Raw genomic sequence first — 27,988 nt, forward strand, 5'->3', positions numbered from 1 at the left:
CTTACAAACCTTTACATACCTGAAAAATTGTTGTTTGAAATGACACTGGAACTGGGTTATTTTCTAGATAATAATATCTCCAGCAGGGGAGTAAAAGCCTAATGCTCTCTACTTTACGAGTTTATTTTGAAAAGAAAAGCTTAGAAAAACGCGATTCTGCAGTGGTAAAAAGAGTAAACACGCATAAAATATAATTTTTAAAAAATCAGAGCTTATCAACATAATTTTTTTTTACAGCGAATACACCAAAACGCGAACTATTTATAGTATATTCAACATGTATGAAAATATCCTAGTGTTGATAATTTAAGGGAGTGAACTCAAAGAAAGGAAGTCAGCAAAGATTATTTCATTTACAGGTGATTGATATGTTGATGACTACAAACACAAACAGCTTTGGTCAGGTGTTGGGTTCGCCTTTACCACACAGTTGATTGACCATCTCACACACAGAGTCTAGTTCTATCTCCGGCTCAACAGTCACCTATTTCCGGCAACCACTTCGTACATCACCTTTCTTGAAGTCCAGGGCGAGGGCCTTCCGATAAACAGTTGCCATGCTGGAGAAAAGGCTTCTCGATCTATTGATTCGGGATGAAAGGACAATATCTTCCATTTCTTTCTTGGGGGTGGAAGGAAGCTCCTACCTATCTCTTAAAGTAATGTCTCAGCCCAATTTCAAACCTTGCACAGGTGCGCACCATAAAGAGACCTGATTGCATTGGTTTGGACGATATAATTAATGTCGCACTCTGTGAAATATGTGTTTGTAATCTATGCACTGCGCCCATGTCGAAAAGCATGGGTACCACTGGGATATTTGAACAGAGGCGTAGCTAGGGTGGGTGGAGGGAGGGGGAGAATTTGAAAATCCCCACAGGGCCTAATGAGTGTTTTTTTTTTACATTAAATATTACGAAAAATGCAGGGGCCCCCAAAGAGGTAAAGCCGCCAGGGTCTCCAAATGATGGCAAAATCATGGCTTCGCCACTGTATATGAATGTATTTATATATAAATTAGACATTTGAAAGAATACTTAGTGCACATGCCTAAATCACAAAGTATTACTTGATCATGTCAACCCGGGACATCCGGGAATCCGCTTGCAACTGGGATCGTCACGGTCTGCACATGAACATTAACACATTTGTGCGTGTATCTTTACTAACAACACACGCTTACAACTGTCATCACGCAATCTTATACATGTCCGGTCATTACATGAACAAGTAAAATTGGATTATCAAAATAAACAACCAAAAAATAAACCAATCATTCGTTACAATAACCAAGATCCTTATGAAGTGCAGCAATAATGACAATAGCATACGATAGCATAGTAATAGCATTTTGATCTAAAATCAACCTTGGAGGTTCTGTAAAAGTAAAAAAAAAAAAAAAAGAACTTTGCAACGAAGAAAATATTTTATTCACGCTATGTAAAAATATTTGTATATATAGGCCCATATATATATATTTAAAATAGGGGGGCGCGGCGGCTGAATGGTTAAGGGTTATACTAGCTACATGACACCCTCGTTAACCGTAGGCCACAGAAAAAGATGACCTTTTACATCATCTGCCCCATGTTTCTTAAAGGGATACTTTGCTTTATTTTTCTTTTAAGCAACCAACTCTAATGGGTACCTGACTTAAGTCGGAGAAAGTAAAGGCGGTAGATCGTTGTGCTGGCCACATAACACCCTGCTCGTCAGCCTTAACGTTTGGGCAATCAAAACAAGGGGACATTAACATTAGCTGCCCTACAGATCGCAAGGTCTGAAAGGGGAACTTTACCTTTTATCTTTAAAATCACATCTTACATGCTATAGCACACTATCTGTGGGATTTGGTGACCTGTATTGACAGGGGGAGGGGGGTTATCTGGCAGTTTTTCCGTTCGACCTATAGGCGCTCAGCAAACACATCTCAGTGTGATACACCGTTGGAGCTCAAACTTTCTTCTTAAGTAGCATATCGATTTATACCTATACCCATACGATATACACTTCGGACCAGTGGCGTCACTAGGGCTGGTGTCACCCGGTGCAGTAAGTTTGGGGTGTCAGCCCCCCCCCCCCCCGGCCAAGAAAAAAATAATTTTCCACTAAAAAAACAAACTCTTTGTTTGTTTTTGTTGACCATTACAACTGTAAGATAATTCATTGATTGGTTACACACGAAAAGTTGTTTTCGATTCTATTTTAAAATGTTGTTGTTTTTTTTTACATTTATCAAAAGTTATGACATTAATTAAAAATGTACAAATATTGAATTTAGAAACATTGAGTTTAAAACATATTTTTTTAAATTTGAGATTATTTATGAGCTCCTTTCGGAAAAAGGTTTTAAATTTAACTAGTTAATACTAAGTTTTTCTCAGTAGCTTCCTAAAAGGCAACATTTCGTCAAACAAAGCCTGGAATACCAACAAAGGATGTTGATCAACTTTGAAGATAAAAAAAAAAAGTTTGATAGCGACCATCGGAGTCTCTCAGGAAAATAGCCAGAGAATAAGGCATCTCGCAACAATTTGTCCAGATTCAGCGACATGTCTAAAGCAAATCAAATAATTGTGTCACAACAAACGCTGGGATTCTTCAACATCGAGACGGATATGAGATTAGTGTTTATCTTATCCCCGTTTTTCTATCTAGTAGCCATCGACGATGTCATAACAATACATTAAACTTGATGCATTCGGATTCCCTTGGCGTCAACCAAACTGAGTTGGATTTTGCAGATATGGCATTAGGCCTACTTTGAAATACAATTAAATGTATACACGAGATGACGGATAAAGACGCCCTCAAAGTCAAGCATATTGGGTGAGATTGGATCATAGTTCTCTGAGCATGCTAAGCTTGAAAAGTATCGTTATATAAAAACTTTAATTTGTTTATTTTTATTTATGTGACATGCGACGTCAGTGTCGGAAATCAAAATGGCCCGCGGATTGAATTAGCTTGAGTGAGCGTCACTTGGTAGATTGTTAGAAGCACGGGCGTAGCCAGGATTTTTTCCGAGAGGGGGGGAGGTTAGAGGGGGAGTTTTTCTCACCCCCCGCTATGTATATATAACATTCCAACCCTTCATTCTTTTAGAAGACGTTTACGGTACCTTAGAATAGGTTTTTCCTGGAGTTAGTGAAAAGACTGTACACACCCCTCGGAGCCCCGACGCCGAGCACCATATTTGGTATTTTAAACAAAAAAAAAATGCATAATATTAGGTATGTACACAGCATTATTCTGCTACTAAAATATGTCAGTTCAAAAACCAATTCTGCTATTCACTGCACTTCATTAATGTAGCCCAGCGACTGCTAGAAATGTGAAACCCCTATTGGCTACGCTCATAGAATGTAGCGACTGTAGTTTGTTTTAGATTTATATAGAAAGAGGAAGTTTTATCGTCAAGACCATCATTTTTTTTTTTGGGGGGGGGGGGGGGATAAATTTAAATTTAAATTTAAAATTTTTGTTTACAAACTCAAAATTCCCTATACTACGCTCAGGGAATTTGGTGGCTGTCGTTTACATTATTTTTTCTTTTATAGAAGAGGATGCTTTAAGCTCAAACCCCACTGTAGGGGAAGTTTAAACTCGAAACCCCTATTGCTGCGCTGGGGCGAGTGATGGTTGAACATTAAAATCTCACCTAAAATAAACAAAATCAATGCATAAAATCATTCCAAAAATTCCAGTCACAAAATTACGAATTTCATTTCGGGGGTGATGTAGCCCTCCCTGGCTACGCCCATGGTTAGAAGTCAACTGTAGATCTACGCAATCGTCAGTGAAGCGAAGTGTGACAAGTGTGTTTTACATTGTGTCATGCAAGCTTATAAGTCGGCCTGAACTCGGTCTAAGAATCCAGAAGCGGAACCATTGGCCTAATTAATGGAAACGAAATGCATACAAATTTTCAGTGGTTACATATTTAGAACTATATTGACCTAGGATATAGTAAGCCTCGATTATGTTACACTTCCTTGTAAGATTTATGTATCCGAGCGTTCAACAATTAAAATATACCTGGAGAATGAAGTACAGAGCTACGATAGGTTACTATCAGAGTACTTTCATTCTTTTTAGTCTAATAATTAGGACAATATCTGTTAAAGGTAAGCATTATTTCCATTATGTTAAAGATATACATATAAGCTCAATACCGTTCAAAAAGATACTTAATAATGTGATAAATACCTTAAAAATTGATAGATCAGTTTATATTTTAAAGCAAATACAACAAGAAATACATAGAAATACTTTTTTTTTAAATAAGACAATACCTTCTTTATACGACTTATAGGGCATTTAATTTGCTCTTAATAACTAATAAATGTTTGATTTTTTAAAAAAGGCAAAAAGAAAAAAAAAACATTTAGTACCCCGCCATATTCCCTACTTTGAAAAAATCCTGGTTAAGCGAATGTATAAATCTACTAGACTTTATAATATACTAATGATATACCTTTAGTTCTTAAACATTAATTTATTAAACTCTTTAATGCAACGGGCCTACATGTGAAAATACCCGAAGATGTTTTAGTCTGTTCAAGATAAATATTTTCTAGTTCTCTAGCCAAATGCAATTTTCCCTATAATTTGAAAAATCAGAATGGTCAAACTAGACTTTTCTCAAATGACCAACGAGTTATTAATTCATCTCTCAAGGATATACACGAACTGTCAAATTTCTGGGAAAATCGTTTGTGCCGTTTTCTAGAAGCTAGTTCATTCATCCAGGCTTTGCATGTGTGCAATACAGGTACGGCTTGGATACAGGTGCTGGACAAAATGAATAAATGATAAAAGGTAAGAATGGTGAAGTCAATAGGAATGACACTGTCAGGTGAAGCTATGGTGAGAGTGAACATGCTATTTCTTAGTAACTATTTAAGTATGAAAGAGCTATATCCCTTTGTTTATTCCCCCCCCCCCAGACATGAATGTGTAGAGTCTACACTTGATGGTTTTGAATGTGAGTGTTTCCTTGTAGGAGAGAGAGAAAGTGGTAGTCAGTTGTTTCCTGGACTGATGTTTTATGTACATATATTTCTTGAGAGTGGCTGTCATTTTTGTGTGCTCTATCGGATATTAAAGGATTATCTATATTTCCATTGGAGTTGAAGTGTGTTTAGTAGTAATTGTTCTTAATAGTAATAATTGCAAGTACCCCCCTAACGAGCCAAGCCAAAGAAATGAACTAGCAAGTATTAATGAATTGTATTTGAGTATTTGAATATTTGAGCCAAGCAAGAAATAGAACCCTGACGGACACATTTTTGTTATGTGTTCAATATATTATATCCTTTCCATCTAACAATGGACATTTCTACAGATGTTTTACGAAATTTGCATGTGGGGTTAGTGCAGTATACCCTACATTGCTACAACTTTTGTCCAAAGATTATCGTTTCTATTACAGATGTTCATACATGGTGGAGAGCCTATAAATAGATAGCTATTTGGTGTATCCGGTATAAAGCTATGATTTTAATAATTAACATAATAATTTTAGCGCACATTTTATCACTGCCCATTCAAATTTTTTTAGATCTCCATTTTGTGACTTTTTGTGATTTTAATTATCAATTTTGAAATTCGATTGTCCCCCCTAGTGCTTGTTTACATTTGTTAGACTGTGTACTGACCATATTTCGTATTGTGATCTTTACTATGTGTGTAGTTGTTTGTCATTTAGTATAATAAAGCTTTGAATGTAACATGGTTTTCGTTATGTTTAAGTATGACAGTCCTTGACTAGTTTATCGTGGGCATCTCTCATTGTTGATTATGTTGGATATTTTCACACAATAAATTTATCACAGTAGTCTGCTCTTTGTTCACATATTGATTTTTGATATCGCACCAGATACACCAATAATCCTTGCTACTTCTGAATTTGCCTACACGCAGGATACTCTTCCAACATTTCTACATTTGATTTTCATGATTTAAATGTGAGATCTATCCATCAGTTTGTTTCATCCTTTGTTAATTAATAATAATACAATTTCTTCTCTCTCCTAAACTATTTCTTACAATTTACCTTCTGTCGTTCTACAATGTTCAAATACAGCCCCAGGAATCAGTCAATCTCTCCTTAGCCAATAGGATATCGAGACCTAAACCAAAAATTCCAAGCACGATAGTGGATAATAACAACTGACCTCTCGAATAGCTTCAAGGCCCTTAACATTTCATGGAACATTCTGGTTGCCTGCCAGAGGGCGGTACTGCTGCAGACCTGCCACATCACCAGGAAATTCCTCAGAAGACACTGATAAATGGACTATAATTAATTTTGTTTCTCTTCTCATTCTTTACAAAAGGCACGTTTGCCAAAACAGATCAATTTTATTTTTAAGGATGTCAACTGTGCTCCGATTCCATAGGTCACGATAAGAACAGGATCCATGCCTGGTCATGAGTTATACGCTCTGGACATTCGTCTCAATGATCCCTGGTTTGAAATTTGCCCGCTGCCACGCCCCTTGCAGTCCCTCGGGAGGTTGGGGATTGGGTTAGGGGCGAAATGGCTAAATGGGCGTCCGGGCAAATATCTAATGGACCTGTATCCAATAGTTAAGGAAAATAGGATTAGGGGCGAAATGGTTATATGGGCATCCGGGCAAATATCTAATGGACCTGTATCCAATAGTTAAGGAAAATAGGATTAGGGGCGAAATGGTTATATGGGCATCCGGGCAAATATCTAATGGACCTGTATCCAATAGTTAAGGAAAATAGGATTAGGGGCGAAATGGTTATATGGGCATCCGGGCAAATATCTAATGGACCTGTATCCAATAGTTAAGGAAGATAGCACCAATTCTAATTTGTCTTTAATGAATCAAGAGTTTAACTCTTTCACTATATGAAAGAACCATTTATAATTATGTTTTTTGTTTGTATTTCTTCTCAGTTGATTTAGATATAAGTTCCGATGACGTGAAAGGGATGCCCAGTGTTATCAACGTGACACTAACTTCTGACACCAATATGTCAACTGTGTTATTAAAACTGAGTCGTGTTGAGCATATCAACAGTAATTTACCAATATACACCATCGAGGATGATCAAATTACTAAACAACAAGTCCAGGAAGACGAGGTACAAATGTAAACAATTAAACATTTAACATCATCAAAAATAATTTAACAAAAAGATGCCATAATATTTATATAGAGCATCTTCCCTGCTTATAGCTGGCTTAGTCCAATTTCTTTTGTGGACACATGAAAGAGGAGTATTTGGAAGAAGAATTCTGGGCTGCAGTTTGGTGCTTAGTAAACACAACTCAGTTCAAGTCGGGGTTTGAACTCGAACCCTTTTATAGGTAACCAAGCAGTTTTCACGACTTATCCATATGATAAATAGTATTAACAGATACATTTCTTTGTATATTTTCGCAACAAAATGATAGTTTTTTTTTTTCTGAGTATTCGTTTTGGTTCTAAATTATTAAATATTTGTTTTTAGTATTAAGATACATCTGTATTAAGGTCATGTTGCTGCTTAGCTACTTACACTCACTCGATTCCTGAAATTGTTAGATTTGATTCCAAGGTCAACATACTGTGCCATTAATGAATCTACAATAGGAATCGATTAGAATTGTTTGTACCCCTAGTTAAGATCAGGCCATCACGGGCCAAAAGTTTGAATCTTCTAATTTGCCGAAAGGCAAACAACATGCATTTTTTCTTGAAGAACTTTGAAGTGCACACACTGGGACTATTTATTGATTAGTTTACATTTTAAAATCATTTATTGCGTTGTTAAACTGCTTTGAAGCTTCTTGTATATCCTACGCGTTCATTAAATGAAAGTAGTAAAATTAATACAATTTTTATTACTGGTGAAAAACAAAACGTGCTTTCGTTTTAGTTTGTTGCTTTTTACCAAGACACAAACCATCAGGCTGTCATTCATGTCGTTCGACAAAATGTTACAGATGCTCCGGACGATTTTATTATAAAGGTGAGTCGAAAATTAATTAAATTGTACGACATTTAGTCGACGGATTATGCTATATATATATCCCCGAACTAGATTTCGATAATGTGCAAAAGACTAAGACTAGGTCTGCTTTCTTGACCCTCATTGGTAGTTGTGTTGTGATGACAGGGAGTCTTTTTACTAAGTGTCTATCAACTCACTTTGTCTGGAACAAATCTTGCACACGTTATTTCTCTCACTTCCCTGTCTCGGATCAAGTTCAAACTTTGCACAATTATTCGTTGTCGAGGACAAAACACATGTTAATAAAAAAAAAAAAATTTTTCTTTTTATAAGATAGATCAAGTTTACTGATTAACAGAATCAAATTGTTTTCCCATGAAGCTATTTAGACCATAACCAAACACATTTAAAAGAAAGTACCAGGTGACCGAGCCTCGTTCGGTTGAAAAAATTTCCTAAGGAAGGATATATACCTGAAGTTATTTTGGGAATATTTTTGTAATTCCGAAAATGAACGCTCGGGTTAAGACTATCAGTTTGATAGTTGCTTTTGTGTTCTGTTAGCTCTAAATGTAATTGTACATGTCGATTAGAATAGAAAGTCTTTCAAGTCCCCCAACAGTGTAAAAATAACACAGTTCACGGTGTGTCGTTTTACATTGTATCTATTGCCTTTAAAATATTGGCCTATTTTTCGATAACGAGACATTTTCAAACCGAAATAACGGCTGACCTCGAGTTTTCGCGATGAGGCCATTGAGTTGAGAATTAATATATACACATACCTTGAAAAGGTAAACCGCACGACCAGGCAACCACTCATTGTTACAAAGTCCATGTTTTGCCCTCTATCCTACCAGGCAACCACACATTGTTACAAAGTCCATGTTTTACCCTCTATCCTAGAGATTTTGCATCACTTAGTGTTTCGTATTAAGGCGTAAGGCCATAATAAATATACTAAATGCAATATTAAATGTCTGATCCTAACCATTTGATAGGTTACACTGCAAAGACTTTCTTCAAAGCCAATACTTTTACGTGAAAGATGTATGTAAATCGACTCGACGTGAGCTGCGGCTGTTCTAGATTCTAGACTCTAGACTGTAGGAGGAGTTAAGAAACTTTCTATTCTAATCGCCATGTACAATAACATTTAGAACTATCAGAACATAAAAACAATCCTTCGAATCGCTAGTCGTTTTCCGATCGCTCATTTTTGTCATTAAAAGAATGTTTGAGTTCTGGTAAATCTCTTTCTCAATTCAGTCCAAACGAGTGAGGCTCGGTCACCTGGTACTATAAATATACATATATATACATACACACATACACGAATTGCTCGCTTAAAAGTATCTATAATATATATATATATATATATATATGTAAATAGCAAGGCCGGATTTCGCATAGGGCCAAGTTTGGGTAGGGAAGCGGATAATAAGTGAAATTTAAGAGTTTGTATTAGAAAATAAATTCGTCTATGCATTTTATTCATTCTTTACTACGTACTGAATTACTTTACGAGCCTTGCGTGTAGCAAAGTCATACAGTATATCATAATAATCCTGTTTCCTACATAGATCACGCTCAATAGCAAGAATTACCAAATGTTTCAATCTATCTTTAAGAATTGTTGACCTCAAGTAATTCTTCATTAGTTTGAGGCCCGAGAAGCTTCTTTCACCAAATTACACAATTACGGCTGATTCATAATGGATTGGCGTTTTCCATATTGAATGACACCCCAAAATGACAATTTTCGTCTATATATTTCCGTATATTTTAAGGACTTTTTCGTATATTTGCGATTTCGGGAGATTTCCAGGAGCTCCTGGTAAATCGACAGATGGGCGCGGGAAATCTGTTTTTAAGTTATAAAATGGTTTTATTTTATAATTTATATACCTTGAATAAGCGCGAGTCCTATGAAAGTGCGGATTCTTTGAAAGTGGGGGCCCACTGCAGTCGCATAGGTAGCTGTGGCCTAAGACCGGCCATGCAAAATAGCGGCGGATGCTACGACGGTTGACTAGTAGGATATAGCAAAGATAGACCTGTCTTTTAGCATTGTTACAAGCTCAGACAACTCGTCAGCGGCTTGAAAGATTTCGTAACGTTTTAGAGCAAATGCGTATAAAGAATGTTTGCTGAAGGCAAGGAAAACAAAAGGTATACAGTACTCAAGGCTATATTTTTATAAGTACTCCAAGCCATAACGTAGAAAGGCCATTATTTAGCAAATAATAGAGGCTATTATTTAGCAAGCTCTGAAGGCCATGATCTATCTAGTACTCAAGGCCATAATTTAACAAGAACTTTAGGCCATAATTTAACAAGAACTCAAGGCCATAATTTAAAAAGAACTCAATGCCATAATAAGAGGCGCTGTAGTTGAGCGGTAAAGCGCTTGGCTACCGAACCGGGGTCCGGGGTTCAAATCCAGGGGATGACTGGTATTTTTAATATAGGGATACTCGGGCGCCTCTGAAACCACCCTGCTCTAATGGGTACCTGAATTAATTGGGGAAAAATAAAAGCGCTTGGTCATTGTGCTGGCCACATGACACCATCGTTAACCGTAGGCCACAGAATCAGACGACCTTTACATCATCTGCCCTATAGACCACATGGTCTGAAAGGGGATCTTTACTTTTTTTTACAAGGCCATAATTACACAAGTGCTAATGGCCATAATTTAGCTAGAACAGTGTTAGTCTTGACATTTCAAGTTCTCGTAACACCCCCCCCTCCCCCAAAACACACGCTTTCATACCAAAGTTTGTGTTATTTTTAGAAACATGTTTGATCAAATATATTCCCTCGGATTCCTCACATTACCTCCTGACATTTAGGTAGACTCGTCATTCTAGATCTTCATCTTGGGGGAGAATTACAGTTCAATCTAGAATTCTAGATACTCCAAGTATATATTAAGGCATAACTTGTTAAACATTCAACTGTTTTGAGCGACCCTAATTAGTGACAGTTCTCTTATCTTATATAATACAGACGTTACTTCAAAAAGAAGATGATTACGTTCAGTCAGTCCATTAGTCAGCTAGGACTCAAGTACTTTATAAATAGAGATAAAAATCAAACCAACATTAATTCAACGACTTAACAGAGTTATAGAGTTATACATTACTAGTTCTCCCCCCCCCCCTTCTTGTTTTTCTCGGGGTGACTATCCGCAGAAATAAGAGAGTGATCTTTCATTTACTTCTTCTTCTCGTCCAAACTCTTGAACGACGAAGAGAATTATATATATATGTACTGATTATCATATCGATAATGATTATATTTATTTTTTCTTGATTAGAGAGGAGAGTATGTCGACCAGAACATCAGATACACCATTGAACCGAATAGCAGGAAGAAAAGGGAGGCTAACCAGTTCGACAATGTAAACGAAAACTATGAAGTAAAACGGGCTTTAACTCCCTTGGCATCATTATCCGACTACGCATTGCCTCGTAAGTTTTCTTTTAGTTTCATACTTTATTATTTTTTTATTCTCAGTGTACACTCGATCCCGACTAGTCACCCGAATCTTTATATGTTACTATGTATTCATTAAAGTCTATAAACAAAGTGGCTTTTTTAGAGAAAAAATTCCAGCCTTATGTCTTTACAAAACAGAAGGTGCCTTTGGTAATCATGTCGTCTGTGTCTTCACCGTGTTGATCATATGAGGAAGCTGAGAGCTATGCAATGTTCTTTGAGCCCCCCTCATGTGGCTTTTGAGACCTATGTGAGCCAGGAATGTTTGCCTGCATACTGAGTAAGCTATTTGAACTGGGGATTGTGTGAATCCCCTTGAGTTTTAGTTTCTGGTGCTGGTGTTAAGGCTGCTTTCTGGTGGTCCCTGTTTGCACCAGTTCTGAACGCCAAGGTTTCCGTCTTTACTGGGACTCGAACTCGACACTCCCAGCAAGAAAACCAAGCACTCTACCACAGAGCCACTACGCCCGATATAATGTAACTAGAAGATATGTTTAACTTTCTAAAGTACTCCACCGGGTGACTTTCTCACCAGTATGACTGAAATATTAATAATCAGGGATTATCGCACTGAAAGCTAATCACAGTATTCTGCTGTTTCTTTAGGCTTTGAATTTTTTTGTATCCTATTTACATTCTTCAAAGCAATAAAACATAGTAATAAATAAAAAAAGAAGGTAATACGACATGAAGAAATGTGGTGGAAATGTAATGAAATCTCAAGAAATACGTAAGAAAATGAAAAGAAAAGTATGTTGGAACTGTTGAAATAAATTTATAAAATAAGTAATGTGAGGGGCGCCATACTGAAAGATTACTGGTACTAAATATTACACACAGATTACTTTGTTTACAAGGAAAAGCGATTAATTATTTTTTTTTAGTATAGTTCTAAAAAAAAAAACATCAATAAATGGCTTCTTAAAACATTTCGCTTTCAATACATATCACATATTGTTCACCGAATACACCGAAAAAAGCTTGCTATTCGTGGGTCTGTCTCTATGTGTGACAATCCAAAAATAAAGTAATCTAGAAAGAAATAAAATATAACGTTATGGAACACAGAGATATACTTTCCATTTTCCATTTTTTTTCAATTTCATGACATTTTTGCGAATGTATAGAAATAGGTATATCTAGCAATTAATACTTATAATTAGCAATATCATTTAAATGTGATCAATGTATCTATTTTATGCAGGAATGCCATGTATTCTAACCCATGTTGCTTTCACCATCCCGTATGTCATCTCGACATACTTGTAGCACCTGGTGTCCATGCTAGAGAAGTCCGGTACATCAGTAAGAAATCTCAATACGGCAGAAAGATAGATCGAAGAAGACGTCAGTCAGTCTCCACCTACTACATTGACATAACAGCCTTTCTGGAGTTCAGCAATTATAAACTATTTCTGGATCAGGCTTCCAAAGATCAAGTAACGGCGCTGAAGAAAGTGCAAGAATATTACGCTTTTATTTTCACTGGGGTAAGAGCTTTTAACTTGATACATTTCTACAATACCCCTAGCTGATTTAAAAAAAAGAGTTCTAAATCAGATGTCTGGGATTACACTTAGATAGCCATAAAATGATAATACCAATAAATAATAACAAATAACAATACATTTAAATTCCCGCTGGGCATATTGGTAAATACATACTTTGAGACATCTATCGGTGTCAACATATGGGTTCGATACCCGGTTTGCATCCAAAAATTTTTTTTTATATGTTATTAATCTTATGATATTTGAAGTATTGTATCATATTGTCTTTGTAAAAAATGCATTTTTAAAATGGTTTTCTTGTTATAAAAAAAATGAAACAAAAAAACATTCCTTTAACTTATAATGTATAACATTAAGACTTTTCTTTCGAAGAGTTATTCTTTAAAAATAGTGACAGTCATAAATAAAATACTATGAAATGTCCACTCAAAAGGTCATTTCTTTGTCTCCAAATCATGGTCGGTTATATTGTTTTAACCAAGCGACTCCAGGGACGTTATATAATGGATATGCTAGGACGTAATCATCTTCTTTGAATAAACGTCTATAAATAAGATATATTTTACGTCCCAATCGATGCTAGCTAGAGTATCTCTGGAGGTTGAAAAAGTTTTTGTTCAAGGGTTCTCACTCGTGCTAGAAGAGGATGATTTCCCTGAAGCTGTTGATACAAAACATTGTCATCCTGTAGATAGAAAGAAAGATTGACATGCAGACCGACAGACAGACTAGATAGATAGATAGACAGATAGATAGATTGATAGACAAATAGATAGATAGATAGATAGATAGATAGATAACAGATAGATAGATAGATAGATAACAGATAGATAGATAGATAGATAGATAGATAGATAGATAGATAGATAGATAGATAGATAGATAGATATAGATAGATAGATAGATAGATAGATAGATAGATAGATAGATAGATAGATAGATAGATAGATAGATAGATAGATAGATAGATAGATAGATAGATAGATAGATAGATAATCTTTGTGACAGTATCTTGTATTGAGACAAATATTGTTTTCTGTAATTGACAGACGTACAAGTCATTTGCGATTATATTCACCAGACATGAAGAAAAAAAGCGTCGCTATTCGGTTGTGTACATTTTTACAAATATATTCAACAACAAAACTAACTGCGACAGAAAGCCCTTCATATTCCTTCTCTCTACCCGAGATGAACTCCAATTGATGGCAAGGCTGGAAGGATCAGTCCTCCCGTAGAGCCTTGGCGAGAAGCTCTGCTGTGAGGCGTAGTGCCTTTAAGCTCCCATACAGGTCAAGTGCAGACAAACTACCCCCGCAGCTTTCTTCTCTGTACCAGATGAGCCGTGTGGGTGTCCGACATAAAACGGTCGCTCGAGAAACGGCGTGTGAAAGGTGACATGGCTCTCTTCTATCCTCGCCAGGGCAAGAACCTTAGAAGGTTCCTCTAACGGACCGTTTCCAACTTGGCGTCAAGTTGAGGATGACCGGCTTTTGTCGGACTTGCTTATGAAAAATAGAATGCATCTTCATACTGTGTCTTTCTGATTATTTTTTTAGCGGCCCCCGAAAGGGGAAAAGACGCTATTAGTATTGTGCGAAATGTCTGTCCGTCTGTCCGTCTGTCCGTCTGACCGTCTGTCCGTCTGTCCGTCCGTCCCGTTTAGATCTCGTAAACTAGAAAAGATATTGAAAATCCGACATCACAATATTTTAGACCATTCAAAGTTCTGATGCAACGGCTACTTTTTTTTTCTGAAAGCGAAAAATCTAATTTTTAAAATCAGTTATGCAAGCTGTTTTTTAAAGAAAAAAAAAGGATTCGAATAAGAGAGTGAGCCTTTTCAAAACAATTAGATCAATTATAAGACATCAGTTAGGCCAGGGGAGGCGCGGTGGCTGAGCGGTAAAGCGCTTGGCTTCCGAACCGGGGGTCCCGGGTTCGAATCCTGGTGAAGACTGGGATTTTCAACTTTGGAATCTTTGGGCGCCTCTGAGTCCACTCAGCTCTAATGGGTACCTGACTTTAGTTGGGGAAAAGTATAGGCGGTTGGTCGTTGTGCTGGCTACATGACACCCTCGCTAACCGTAGGCCACAAAAACAGATGAACTTTACATCATCTGCCCTATAGACCACGAGGTCTAAAAGGGGAACTAGTTAGGCCAGGTTTACATCTAACTTTACATTCACTTACACCTATCCTTTGATCTGCGGGACCGTTGGGGCACTACACAAGATCTGTTAACCTTCTTTCTCCATTATTATTTCTCATTTGTCTTTGATATAAGAACATTTGGATGTTCTTTCTGAAAATATTGAAGCCTGCCTGGGTGGACCTCTTCGGGGGCCGATTTTGAGTTTGTGTTTCCACACAAACTGTCTTTGTAACCTTGTTTGGATTTGTTTTTGTAATTTAAGGTTATGGTTTAAGGTTTTAAACATAATTTCTACTTTACTTTCCATGACTTGATTATAATATGTATTTCCATAACACTAAGATCCTTCATCCTTGTCCATCTAACTGCATCAAGCTAGTATTAAATATTTTTTTCTCTAGTTGGAAACAATGAAATTTAATTTAGCGTCCTTCCTAATTCTATCCCTGAAAACTATTTACAAATTAAGCAAAATATCAACAAATACTTTTGTCACCACCTTATTTTGGATGGTCTCTGGGTGACATCGGATTCATAGTATAATGTTATAGATTGTAGGCGTTAGCAGGAGGATGTTCATACATCTCTCGTAAGTGGGAAATAACCCTTGATGTGGAAGACAAAAATATTTTGTTTAATATATACAATAATAACAATATCCGCAATAATCGCTATAGAAATGTAGTAATAACTTATTAACTGGTACAAATCTCAACTGCTATATAATAAGTCTATAGTGACTGCATACGACAACATTCAGAAGTGACTACCATTAATGACTGCCCCTTACTGACTGCTATTGCTCATACTGAATTTTAACAGCACTTTGTTAGGTACAGTAAATAATTGTTTAAAGTATCAACTTGATATCGGAAAATGCGTGAGGGAGAAATAGCCTTAACAATTACTTTAGGGGACTAAACCGAGCAAATTTAGCCAAGTATGAGAATACTGAAGTACTTGTTTTTCTTTGCAGCTATTAAACAAAATCATAAATTACCAGTAATTAATAGTCTTATTGGTTATTTTTTATAATTGATTAATGTCATGTCTTTGTAAATAAATGATTTAACTTGATCCGAGAAAGGATGTGAGTAAAATAACATGCATACTTTTTTTTTACCAGACAGAGTTGTTACAAGCATTGTAATACATATAAATACGGTATTCGCGTAATCTACCCAAGTTTGGGTTAGTATATGTACACAGATGTGTCTCTTAATCTTGACATTATTATTTTTTGTATTATCAGATGGACCTTGTATATCAAAACTTTGACGCCAACAATATTCGTTTGAGAATCAAACTAACCAAAATTATTATTTTTAAGGTAATTTGTGTGTGTGTGTTTAGTAATTAGATCTAATTTCTTTTTTCACGAATTTCAAAATGATATCTGCATTTCTTTTGTGCTATGGTCAATTTGAAAGGGAGAGAATGAGAGAGAGAGAGAGAGAGAGAGAGAGAGAGATGTGATCACGTGAGAAAAAGAGACAGTGAGATAACATAAAAAAAGATGGACAGATTAGTCAGTAAGAGAATAACAGAGCAAAGAAGATTTTAAAAAAGAAAGAAAGAGAGAATGGGGAGTGATGGAGAAAGTATTTCCAGACGTCCTACATGAGGAAGACATTGTCCTCTTCTGGATCGTATTCTCCACCAGGCAGACTTTGGCCTAAAGCGTGATTATGTCTGACTATGTTTTGAATTGCAATAACATTTTTTTTATTAACCGAGTCATTGCATTCTATTTTTTGGTTTACACTCTGTCATACAAAGCAGAAACGTGGCTCATTCATTGTCAACTTCCTCCCTAAACATTCCTATAGTTTGATCTGTTTAAAAGAAACCAGAGCTTAAATTCTTTAGATCTGATCCAGTTTCGTTTGCATTCTCAGACATAATGTTCAAGCTAGAAGAGACTTTTGACGATCATCGCACACTGGACAATAGAAACAAACAAAAATTCCATTGACTGACTTTGAGGCTTTCGTCTCATAAAATATAATTTCAAAGAATACCCTGAGTGAAGTTACAAGCTTGTGTGCGTATGTTTTCTCTGCTTTCTATGAGGATGCAGGTTTGGGGTAACGCTGGAAAGGGGAAAGAAAGAAAGACAGAGTTAACGAGAGAGAGAGAGAGAGAGAGAGAGAAGGATACAAAGATTTGGGAGCCAATTTACTTTAACTTACATCAAAGAGAGAACCTGTCAGCAGACAGTTTTTAAACGAGACGGATTTATATATATATATATATATATATATATATATATATATATATATATATATATATATATATATATATATATATATATATATATATATATATATATATATATATATATATATATATATATGTAAGAGTAAATATGAGAGAGAGCGAAAGAGAAAGATGACATTTGACAATGTCATCGTTAGTGCATAAAAAAACAACTCTTTCTAACATTGTTATAATTATGGGTTTAGTTCATTAATAATGAAATGGGTTTGTCTGAATAACAGTAAAAATGCTACAGAAGGATCTTAGGTATCACATTTAAAGACCGCATTATAAACCATAAGATTAGAGACAGGGTTACTGCAGCCATCGGACCCCATGATGAACTACTAACTATCATAAAAAAACGCAAGCTCAAAATCGATGGTCATATTACAAGATCTTCGGGGCTCGCAGACCTTTCATCAGTGAACAGTACCAGGAAAAAGAAGAAAAGGCAGACAGAGAAAGCAATGGGAGGACAACATAAAAGAATGGACGGGTCTGCCATTGAAAGAGGTTTTAACAAAGGCAAAAGACAGAGAGGAATGGAGAAAGACGGTCGACGAGTCTTGCATGGTACCCCAACGGTCCAACAGACTAAGGGATAGGTAAAGGTAAATGAAAGGAGTCTAACTAACAGTTCCTCTTTATTACTTGAAAGTGAATGCAGGTCTTGGATAAAGTTCGTTTTGGTTACATGTCTGGTAGTCCCCTTGAATTCTTTGGCCACTGAGAATTTCTATAAGCTGTCAGGCGTGAACTAATGGCTTTGCGCTTAGTTGGACACTTTAGCCTGTTTCCTGTGCTGTGTCAGGTTTAATTGGTTCGTGATCTGACCCGAAGTTCCCTGTTCCCTTCGCCTCACGTAGATCATCATGTTCCTCCACCTTAATGTTGTTACTTGTGCTGTTTTTTGTGTCACTGTTACTTCATCATGCCAACTCTTATACTCACGAACTTTAGGTTTTTGTTTTCAGACTACTGCGTCATTCCAGTTGACCTTTCAGTCCAATAATATCAGCAGAGTTGACACTGATAAAGTCTTATCAAGTTTTACGACATTCCTAACGTCCACTTCTGGGAGAGATTTAAGTTTCCCATACGATCACGCCATGCTGTTTGTTGGGTGAGTTTGTTTCTTTGCTTATTACAAAGTTTATATCTTATCTTATATAATACAGCCGTTACTTCAAAAAAGAAGATGATTACGTCCTACGTGTCATGAATTTAGTCATGCATATTAACCAATGATTTAAATTCTGTCAAGTCACTGGTTTTCCTGGCTAGCTCAGGCAACCCATTCCATGCTCTAATAGCACTATGGAAGAAGGAGTATTTGTACAAATTTGTCCTAGCATATGGAACGAGGAATGTGTCTTTATCTTTGTGTCTTTCTGAGTATTTTTTTGGATTCTGTTTTTGTAAGTGCTTATGTATAATTGCTACTTTACTTATGATTCTTCTCCCCTGAAGGCTTTCTAAATTTAAAGACTTTACTAAAGGTGTAATTCTAGTCAATTGTAAATATTCGTTAGTTATGAATCTCACTGCTCTATTTTGTGTCTGTTCCTGTTTCTTAATATTTTCTTGAGTTGAGGGGTCTCAACGTTATCTGTCTTTCTGTTTGTCTGGTAAAAAGTTTGAACATATTGTTACGAATCTCACTATCCAGGCTCTCTGCAAACTGCACCATACACCACCAACTTAAAGAACTTGACAAGTCAGGGCTCCAAAATAACGTAAAGGTTTAATGTCCATAAATAACAGCCAATACTGTACAATTGGCATCACGTAGAACAGTACAAATAGCTCTGCGATAACAAATATCTCTCCGATAACACGTTCCGCCGTATCAAGTCTTGCACTGGCCTCTCCGTCTCGTTCCGGGCTTGCACTGGGTTCAACAGTTCAGGACTGACTTCACACACTTGGGCTCGTTGTGTCGGACTCGATCACAGACCAAGATCAAGACGCCGTTCGTCTCAACTGTACTTGATAGTACTCCGCACTGAACCGTCGTAATGCTCCGTACAGAACCACACCGCTGAACTGTGCTGTAGTCGACCGTGTTCTGAACTCTTGTCGTGAACCTCCTTTCTAAACCTCGCTGTATTGAGCCCCTTTTCTCAACCGTCTTGACTGCGTCGCCTCCGCTCTTATATAGGGTCCCTACTGGCCTTCTCGAACCGGACAGAACGCCGCTCGACGTTTCTAGGTGGTCAGATGACTACAACTCTCGTGACTCTCCTGAGCTCTGTTCACGACGTCGATCCTTCCCGGACCGCCGTCGATCCTTCCCGAACCGCCGTGTTGACACTCGTCTCGGCTGACCGTCGTAACTCGTCACGGTTGACCGCTCGTCTAGCGCTGGCCTGGGGTGATTTGCGTCGGCTGACTACACTCACACCACTACCCCCATCTGTGCCACCACCAGGTTTATAACAATATAAGTAAAGTGCGAAATTCGATCGAATTAAGCCCGCTAGCAGCGTTTTGGATTTTTATAGCCCCGTAAAGGTCTGAACTATGAAAACACTGATGGTATCTCTGAATTCCTCGTCCTTTTGTCTATAAAACTAAATCTGATTTAATGTATCACTAGGCGTAGTTGAAATTAAATATGACGTCAAAGAGGTGTAGGGTAGGTATCGGCAAGCGTACTTTTCCTCGATCGGATTTCTCCCCTTCTTACTAAGCTCGATCGGGCTAATGGAAGGCTCGAGCAGATCAAAGAAAAAATATGTAAAACATGTCTTAATCTTTACTTTTCACTATGAAATCATTTTCTTTTTACTCCAGCGCATGAACACCATCTACTGCCACCTTTCCCATGCTCCGCAACTTCAAATAGTCTCTTTGAGCTAATGAGCCATCAGACTTAAAAATAGCCTTAAGCCCATGGCCGATTTCCTTCACTTCCGCGTAGTAAAAAAGAATAATTCCACACCTCTTGAGTTTGACCTCCTCATGAACTTAGCCTTTAAAAGGAAAAGGAAATAGTAATAGTCGGAAGACCTGACGATCCATGGGGCATATATCATTTAAAACTTTACTGTTTTTATGAACGACAGTTAACGTGGGTGTCATGTCTCCAGTATAAATACCAGCCGACTTTACTTTTCCAGGAGTCGCGGTGGCTGAGTGATAAAGCACTTGGCTTCCTAACCAGAGAGTCCCTGGTTCGAATCATCGTGAAGACTGGGATTCTTAATTTCTGGATATTTAGGGCTCTTTACCCAGCTTTAATGGATTCCTGATATTAGTTTGGGTAAAGTTTAGGCGGTTGGTGGTTGTGCTGGTCACATGACACCCTCGTTAACCACACAAACAGAAGACCTTTACATTATCTGCCCTATAGACCTCAAGGTCTGAAAGGAGAAATTTACTTTTCCAACTCATGTCCGTTATCTATTAGACTTTTACAAAATCCTGAAATTCAATGGTTTGATATCGAAACCTCATGTTGAAGAAGTCAAGCTCTATACCGCTCTATTTGTACAAGTGATTCCTAAATAACTTTGTCTTCATTAATTTCATATTCTGTCAGACTACACACAACGAAAGACACATTCAAAAGTATAGAAAGCAAAAGATTCACCAATGTAATTGTATGTGGTTTGAGCTTGCAGTAGCAGACATTGAACGTTGAATGTCAGTCCCATACAATCACACCCTAGCTGTTGGATGCGCTGCTTGGCTCATGCGTACATACAGGGCTTCTTTTGTGACGGTACGCACCGGCACCTTTTTGAAAAAAAATATTACTTTTCTTGTATTTTAACTTATATTAGTAATTTTAAGTAGTTTAAAGTTAGGCAATCAACTACTGAGTACCGGCACCTAATCAGTGAGTACCAGCACCTATTTTTTTTACAGAAAAAAAAGCACTGTGTATACCTATCATAGGATTTATTCTGCGCCCCCCCCCCCTAAAAAAAAAAAAAGAAGCGCCGATACATTTAAAACAATGAGGGTTATTTACATACGTTTCCTTTTGAATCACGTATACATATATTATATATATATATATATATATATATATATATATGCGTGTTTTTGTTTTATAACTTAACTAGGCTTAAACTTTGAATGCTGTCAAGAAAAATTCTATATTTATGAAACAAGTTTTTTTCTTGTCCTTATAGGAATGATCTATGGAGCAATAATACGGATATACTAGGTATGTGCTAGCAGTTAAAGCAATTAGGCGTGTTAGCTAATCTTTAAAGTGTTTCACCAAAAAAAGATTGCTTTTGTCAAAAAGGCATACGGTCATATATACCCACCCCCACCCCTTGCTACGCCCATGATATATATATATATATATATACCAAAGTGTCACAGTGTTGTATGTGTGTGTGTGAGTGAGGTTAATTAGTTTCATAGGTGTTTTCAAGCCTCACGGATAGACTTGACAGAGATCAGACAAAGTTGGGTCAATGTCAGTTAAATGTTTGTCTTGTAGAGCGTCTGATACGTGGGTCGAGACAAACACAGATAATTTATTAGTGTTAGTTAAGACGTGGGCTCTATGCTCAGACTATATAGAGAGAAGTTTGTGTCAGACCGGGACACACCGCCACTTTATGTTTGCTAGGAGTGTGTCGTGTGCTAGAGATGCTGTAGTATATACTATATAGGAAGTAGTTCTAGCTACTGATCTACTGTATTTAATTTAGATCTCTGTCAAACAGGAAGATTGTTCTCTCCACATTTTTTTTAAATTTTGCCACGAAACTAAAAGTAAAGTGTAAAAATGGGTTTAGCCGTTCAACCGACTTCAATGGGTTTTCCCGATTTGTTAAAAAGTTTCGTTCTTTTATAGATATATCGCCAACAATTAAGTATTTTTTGTTTATCATAGGATTCTCCAGTTTATTGTGGGAGATACATTAAACATACGCTACGGTCTCTTCCGTGATCTAAAGAACTTTAATTTCAAGTTTTATCAAAATTGTTTGAACGGTTTTTATTTTTATTCAAGACATACATACATACATACGCCTAACTTTGTGTTTTATATTATAAGATAGCATTTGACGGCAGTTGATTAAGTAAAGGAGGTGTTGTCATTAAAAAAACACAAAACAAAACACGGAAATCATCTGATCTACAAATCTTTTCAATCTATTATATAAAGACTGGCAACACTATTGCAGACTCCTTGGTCCACCAGGGAGGGCAAATTCCACCCACCGAACTGGCTGTAAGTTTTTGCCATGCTCTGACTATAATTTAAAAAAAACAGAAATGGAAAAATGGTTTGAGAGCTGGAAAAAGTCCCCAAAAAGCCTGTGACGTCTGGGAGAACATGAGGCGCCCTGACCGCACATCCCCGTGGTGGAGGCTGTCCAGGCTTGAGAAAGCTATTATAGCACAGTGCAGGACAGGCCACTGTCCTATTGGCTCATAGTTCTCATGACTATAGCCAAATTTCGATTCACGGTGCCCCCGCTGAGGGGAAGAAGAGGAAACCGTGCCTTATATTCGTTTGACTGCCCCAGACTTGCTGATCTCCGTCTCGACAGGTCTGGGAAACCAAAAATTCTCGACCTGTATGGCGACATTTATGCACTACGCAAGACAGCAGGGTTTCTGTCCAGGGCTTTTGCAAGAGAGGATTTGAGCTTTTCAAGCCCTCACTCAAATGGAGTTTGATGGTGATGATAATAATATAAAGCAGAAATTAAGGCGTATGTGTGTATGTATGTATGGGTGTGTGTCTCGCATAGAAATTAAAACCGTTTTACTAATCTTGATAAAACTTGGCATAAATGTTCCTTGGGTGCTAACTGGAACCGTAACGTATGTACAGTAGCCCTAAAACAAACTTAAGACCCTTAAAAAAAAGCTGCCCAATTGTATGAAAGTATTACTATTTCATGAATCTAGGCCATGTTTCCATGAGACAAGATCGAAAGGATCTAGATCTAGATCTAATTTTTAAAACTACACTTTGCAAAGATAGTTTCTTACTTTGACACATGAAAGTCCACATTATATATTCTATTGATCTCATTAGTTAATAAAATTAACCTTCAAATTTGTGTTTCAAACGCGATTTACATAAATTCACTCCTTATGTCTGCGAATTTAGAAGTCCTGGCGTACATTCTTTCATTAGTCAAGACCACCGAAATGTTACACATCTCTCTATTCCTAGGTCTAATTCAACTCTAAGATGATAAAAAGTACACTCCAGAAAGATAGTTTTATACTTTAACACATAAACATAATAGTTATATTCCATTCATTTCATATTTTAATCAAATTTTGTTTTTCTAAAATATTTTTCCTACATTCGTTTGCTATAGCTGCGAAGCAGTGTTGACATACATTTAATAGTTCCATTTATGAGTAGCGTACATCTAACAAGCGTTTCATTCATTCTTTCATTAGAGAAGACAGAAAGGTCACGCACGCGCAAAACGAAATCTATCGATGACAACTTAAGATCTATCTCTAGCTCTAGATCTAATTCAAAGATGATAGATCTACTTTATACTTTAACACACGAGCATACAAAATAATGTCCATTCATTTCATGTTTTAATCAGATATGTGTAGGCCTAAAAGCAAATATTTTTCATTTTAAAAAAATGGATTTAGATCCATTAGCTATTTTGATAGATCCATTCATACTATTTTGACATTTACGCATTCGCTTTTCTTATAACATTATTATTTCGTTTAACTATTTCCAAAACACTCTCAGTGACTATATCGACAGTGATATGCAAATTAAGACCCGCGGGTCGGGGGTAATATATGGCCAGTCTTAAAAAAAAACAGACCATATCTAATAGACGTGAAGATTAGATTAAATTACCTAATCGATTTTATTTTAAAAGATTAAACGTTTTATTTTGTTATTTGATTTTTAGGATTAGCTTGGCTGGATACATTATGTCTAACTGATGGTTACAGCTCGTCGGTCATAGAAGATTACGGATATTACACATCTTACTTAACAGCGGCACATGAGCTAGGACACAGGTAAGATAGAAGACTGGTTCCCACGATCTAGGACACAGGTAAGATAGAAGACTGGTTCCCACAAGCTAGGACACAGGTAAGATAGAAGACTGGGTCCAACGAGCTAGGACACAGGTAGGATAGAAGACTGGGTCCAACGAGCTAGGACACAGGTAAGATAGAAGACTGGTTCCAACAAGCTAGGACACAGGTAGGATAGAAGACTGGTTCCCACAAGCTAGGACACAGGTAAGATAGAAGACTGGTTCCCACAAGCTAGGACACAGGTAAGATAGAAGACTGGTTCCCACAAGCTAGGACACAGGTAGGAAAGAAGACTGGTTCCCACAAGCTAGGACACAGGTAAGATAGAAGACTGGTTCCAACGAGCTAGGACACAGATAAGATAGAAGACTGTGTCCAACGAGCTAGGACACAGATAAGATAGAAGACTGGGTCCAACGAGCTAAGACACAGGTAAAATAGAAGACTTGGTCCAACGATCTATGACGAGGGAAGGTAGAAGACTGGGTCCAACTATCTAGGACACAGGTAAGATAGAAGACTGGGTCCAACGATCTAGGACACAGGTAAGATAGAAGACTGGGTTCAACTAGCTAGGACACAGCAAATGACTGGTTACCTGGAGTGTTACTATGTTTGTAGATATATATAACATTTATACTGGTTCCTTTTGAGGCACTGCTGGAACTTTTGAACTTTTCGATAGAAGACCAACTCTAAGGCATAGAAATGACGTTAACTCTTAAAGTATATACTTCGGAATGTATATTTGCAATGAGATGTAATTATGTTTGTATGACGCATACCATAATAACTCAATAGCATCATATTAATGTATTGACGATAAAAATCAATATTAAAAACCAATTCTTGTCACGTTGCCAGCCATGACCAAACATTATAGTGTCACTCGACTGCCACAACACTGTGTTTGCAAAATGTTTGTTTTACATGTTTTGGATGTTCCATCACTGGCCAAGTACAGTCTTCAGACAGGCACGGTTTTAGTAGTCAGACTTAGGCCCGATGCAGTGTTTGCAGCTAGCCCAAAGTTAGCTCCCATATAGTAGTATATAAAGAACATACGTTCATGTATTAATTGCTATTAGAAGGATAGCGAACATCGAAAAGTAATATTGCAATCACGACACTGTTCAATTGTTCAATGAAGGAGATGATTCCATCAATGATGGCTTTATTTTAGCACAATGATGGTTCTATTCTGGCACAATGATGGCTTTATTTTAGCACAATGGTGGTTCTATTCTAGCACAATGATGGTTCTATTCTAGCACAATGATGGTTCTCTTCTAGCACAATGATGGTTCTATTCTAGCACAATGATGGTTCTATTCTGGCACAATGATGGCTTTATTTTAACACAATGATGGTTGTATTCTAGCACAATGATGGTTCTATTCTAGCACAATGATGGCTTTATTTTAACACAATGATGGTTCTATTCTAGCACAATGATGGTTCTATTCTAGCACATTGATGGTTCTATTCTAGCACAATGATGGCTTTATTTTAACACAATGATGGTTCCATTCTAGCACAATGATGGTTCTATTCTAGCACAATGATGGTTCTATTCTAGCACAATGATGGCTTTATTTTAACTCAATGATGGTTCTATTCTAGCACAATGATGGCTTTATTTTAACACAATGATGGTTCTATTCTAGCACAATGATGGTTCTCATCTAGCACAATGATGGTTCTATTCTAGCACAATGATGGCTTTATTTTAACACAATGATGGTTCTATTCTAGCACAATGATGGCTTTATTTTAACACAATGATGGTTCTATTCTAGCACAATGATGGTTCTCATCTAGCACAATGATGGTTCTATTCTAGCACAATGATGGCTTTATTTTAACACAATGATGGTTCTATTCTAGCACAATGATGACTTTATTTTAGCACAATGATGGTTCTATTCTAGCACAATGATGGTTCTATTCTAGCACAATGATGGTTCTATTCTGGCACAATGATGGTTCTATTCTTACACAATGATGGTTTTATTCTAGCACAATGATGGCTTTTTTTTAACACAATGATGGTTCTATTCTAGCACAATGATGGTTCTATTCTAGCACAATGATGGCTTTATTTTAACTCAATGATGGTTCTATTCTAGCACAATGATGGTTCTATTCTAGCACAATGATGGTTCTATTCTAGCACAATGATGGCTTTATTTTAACTCAATGATGGTTCTATTCTAGCACAATGATGGTTCTATTCTAGCACAATGATGGTTCTATTCTAGCACAATGATGGCTTTATTTTAACACAAAGATGGTTCTGTTCTAGCACAATGATGGTTTTATTTTTTTTTATAAAGTATAACTTTAAAATTATGTAGTTTGCATTTCCATTCAAGGCTTTTGTTTCATTTCCCAGTTTGTCAGCCAGACATGACGGTGATAAAAACGCTTGCTCCTACTCAGACCAATTCCTGATGGCTTCGTCCTCGTCTGAAACTAATAAGACCACCAAGAGAAATCCCTGGTTGTTTTCCATGTGTAGCAAGAGCTACATCACTTCTTGTATCACTCAACTGTTAGACAGTCCGTAAGTAAAGCAAAGAGTTGTTTGTTTGTTTTTTAACATAATGGCAATGTCTTTGATTTCAAAGGTTATAGATAGTGCAGTGTTTCAAACCAACTTACGAGATGCGGAAAAAATATGCAGGACGCAAAACCCACCTTTGACTTACATATAGTTGCCACTCTTCATGCAGACAAAGCGGTTGTCTGTCAATGTTTGCGGTCTTGGCCTGTCTTCGGCAAACGTTTTTCTTTTGGTATCGTATTTAATTGGTACTTACACAATTGAAACAAGAGGCTTACTTTAGACTAATTTTAACTCTTTTTCTCCTAATTGACGATACCATCGTTGATTTGAGCTCGTTAAATTAAATTAATGTTTGATTTTATAAACTTTATCTTGTCTATACAACAAGAGCATGCATTTCCCTTTAAATCATTACCGAATAAAACATTTTCTAATAACAAACAAAAAAGGTATTGAAGCTTGATCATAACAGGGTTATGAAATACTACTGAGCAAAATAAAGAATCCCGTCGAAACGTGGGAAATAATTACGGAGAGAAAGAGTTAAGATTTATGTCGTTATCAAGGGAAGTTAAATGAAAAACACCTAAACTAGACAGAGAAAGATATTGAAGCCTTGGAGCATTATCGACCTCCTTGTATCATTATTGCTGCAGATGTTGATACAACGTAAATATTTATTTTCATTTCAATAATAATTGGTTAAGTGGTTTCCAATTGTTTTTAAACAAATGCATAACTATTATTTATAAATATTGCAGGTCTGGACAAACATGTTTATCTAACACACTATCTGCAGTTGGGGACATCCCAGATGTCAGCAGCCGTCTGCTTGGTCAGGAGATTCCAGCAAACAAACAATGCCAGATGAGATTTGGGAGTAGGTCCTATGATTGCCAGGTGAAGTACACATGAAGTGGATTACATTCTTTACATTTCGTTTTCCGCAGGTCTCATTATGGAATGTCTACAGTGATCGTTGCTCTTAATATAGG

At 36.9% G+C, this 27,988-nt stretch overlaps 1 protein-coding gene across 1 annotated transcript; it reads left to right on the forward strand.

The window, feature by feature from the left end:
- The first annotated feature begins 3,861 nt into the window (after positions 1-3,861).
- LOC106071097 (A disintegrin and metalloproteinase with thrombospondin motifs 10-like) lies at positions 3,862-27,908 on the forward strand. Its single transcript, XM_056043223.1, has 11 exons — positions 3,862-4,127; positions 6,935-7,122; positions 7,900-7,992; positions 11,297-11,450; positions 12,748-12,968; positions 16,398-16,475; positions 18,382-18,530; positions 21,550-21,584; positions 24,289-24,400; positions 26,820-26,990; positions 27,755-27,908. The coding sequence occupies exons 1-11, from the start codon at positions 3,983-3,985 to the stop codon at positions 27,906-27,908; spliced, it is 1,500 nt and encodes a 499-aa protein (XP_055899198.1). The 5' UTR covers positions 3,862-3,982.
- The last annotated feature ends 80 nt before the right edge of the window (positions 27,909-27,988 follow it).

Source organism: Biomphalaria glabrata, chromosome 10, assembly GCF_947242115.1.
Source record: "Biomphalaria glabrata chromosome 10, xgBioGlab47.1, whole genome shotgun sequence".
Classification (NCBI taxonomy): domain Eukaryota; kingdom Metazoa; phylum Mollusca; class Gastropoda; family Planorbidae; genus Biomphalaria; species Biomphalaria glabrata.

Coding starts and splice junctions, on each gene's coding strand:
- LOC106071097 (XM_056043223.1), top strand. CDS start 3,983: ATGTTACACTTCCTTGTAAGATTTATGTATCCGAGCGTTCAACAATTA. Junction 7,993..11,296: donor CGGACGATTTTATTATAAAG/GTGAGTCGAAAA, acceptor TTTCTTGATTAG/AGAGGAGAGTATGTCGACCA. Junction 18,531..21,549: donor CACGCCATGCTGTTTGTTGG/GTGAGTTTGTTT, acceptor TTGTCCTTATAG/GAATGATCTATGGAGCAATA.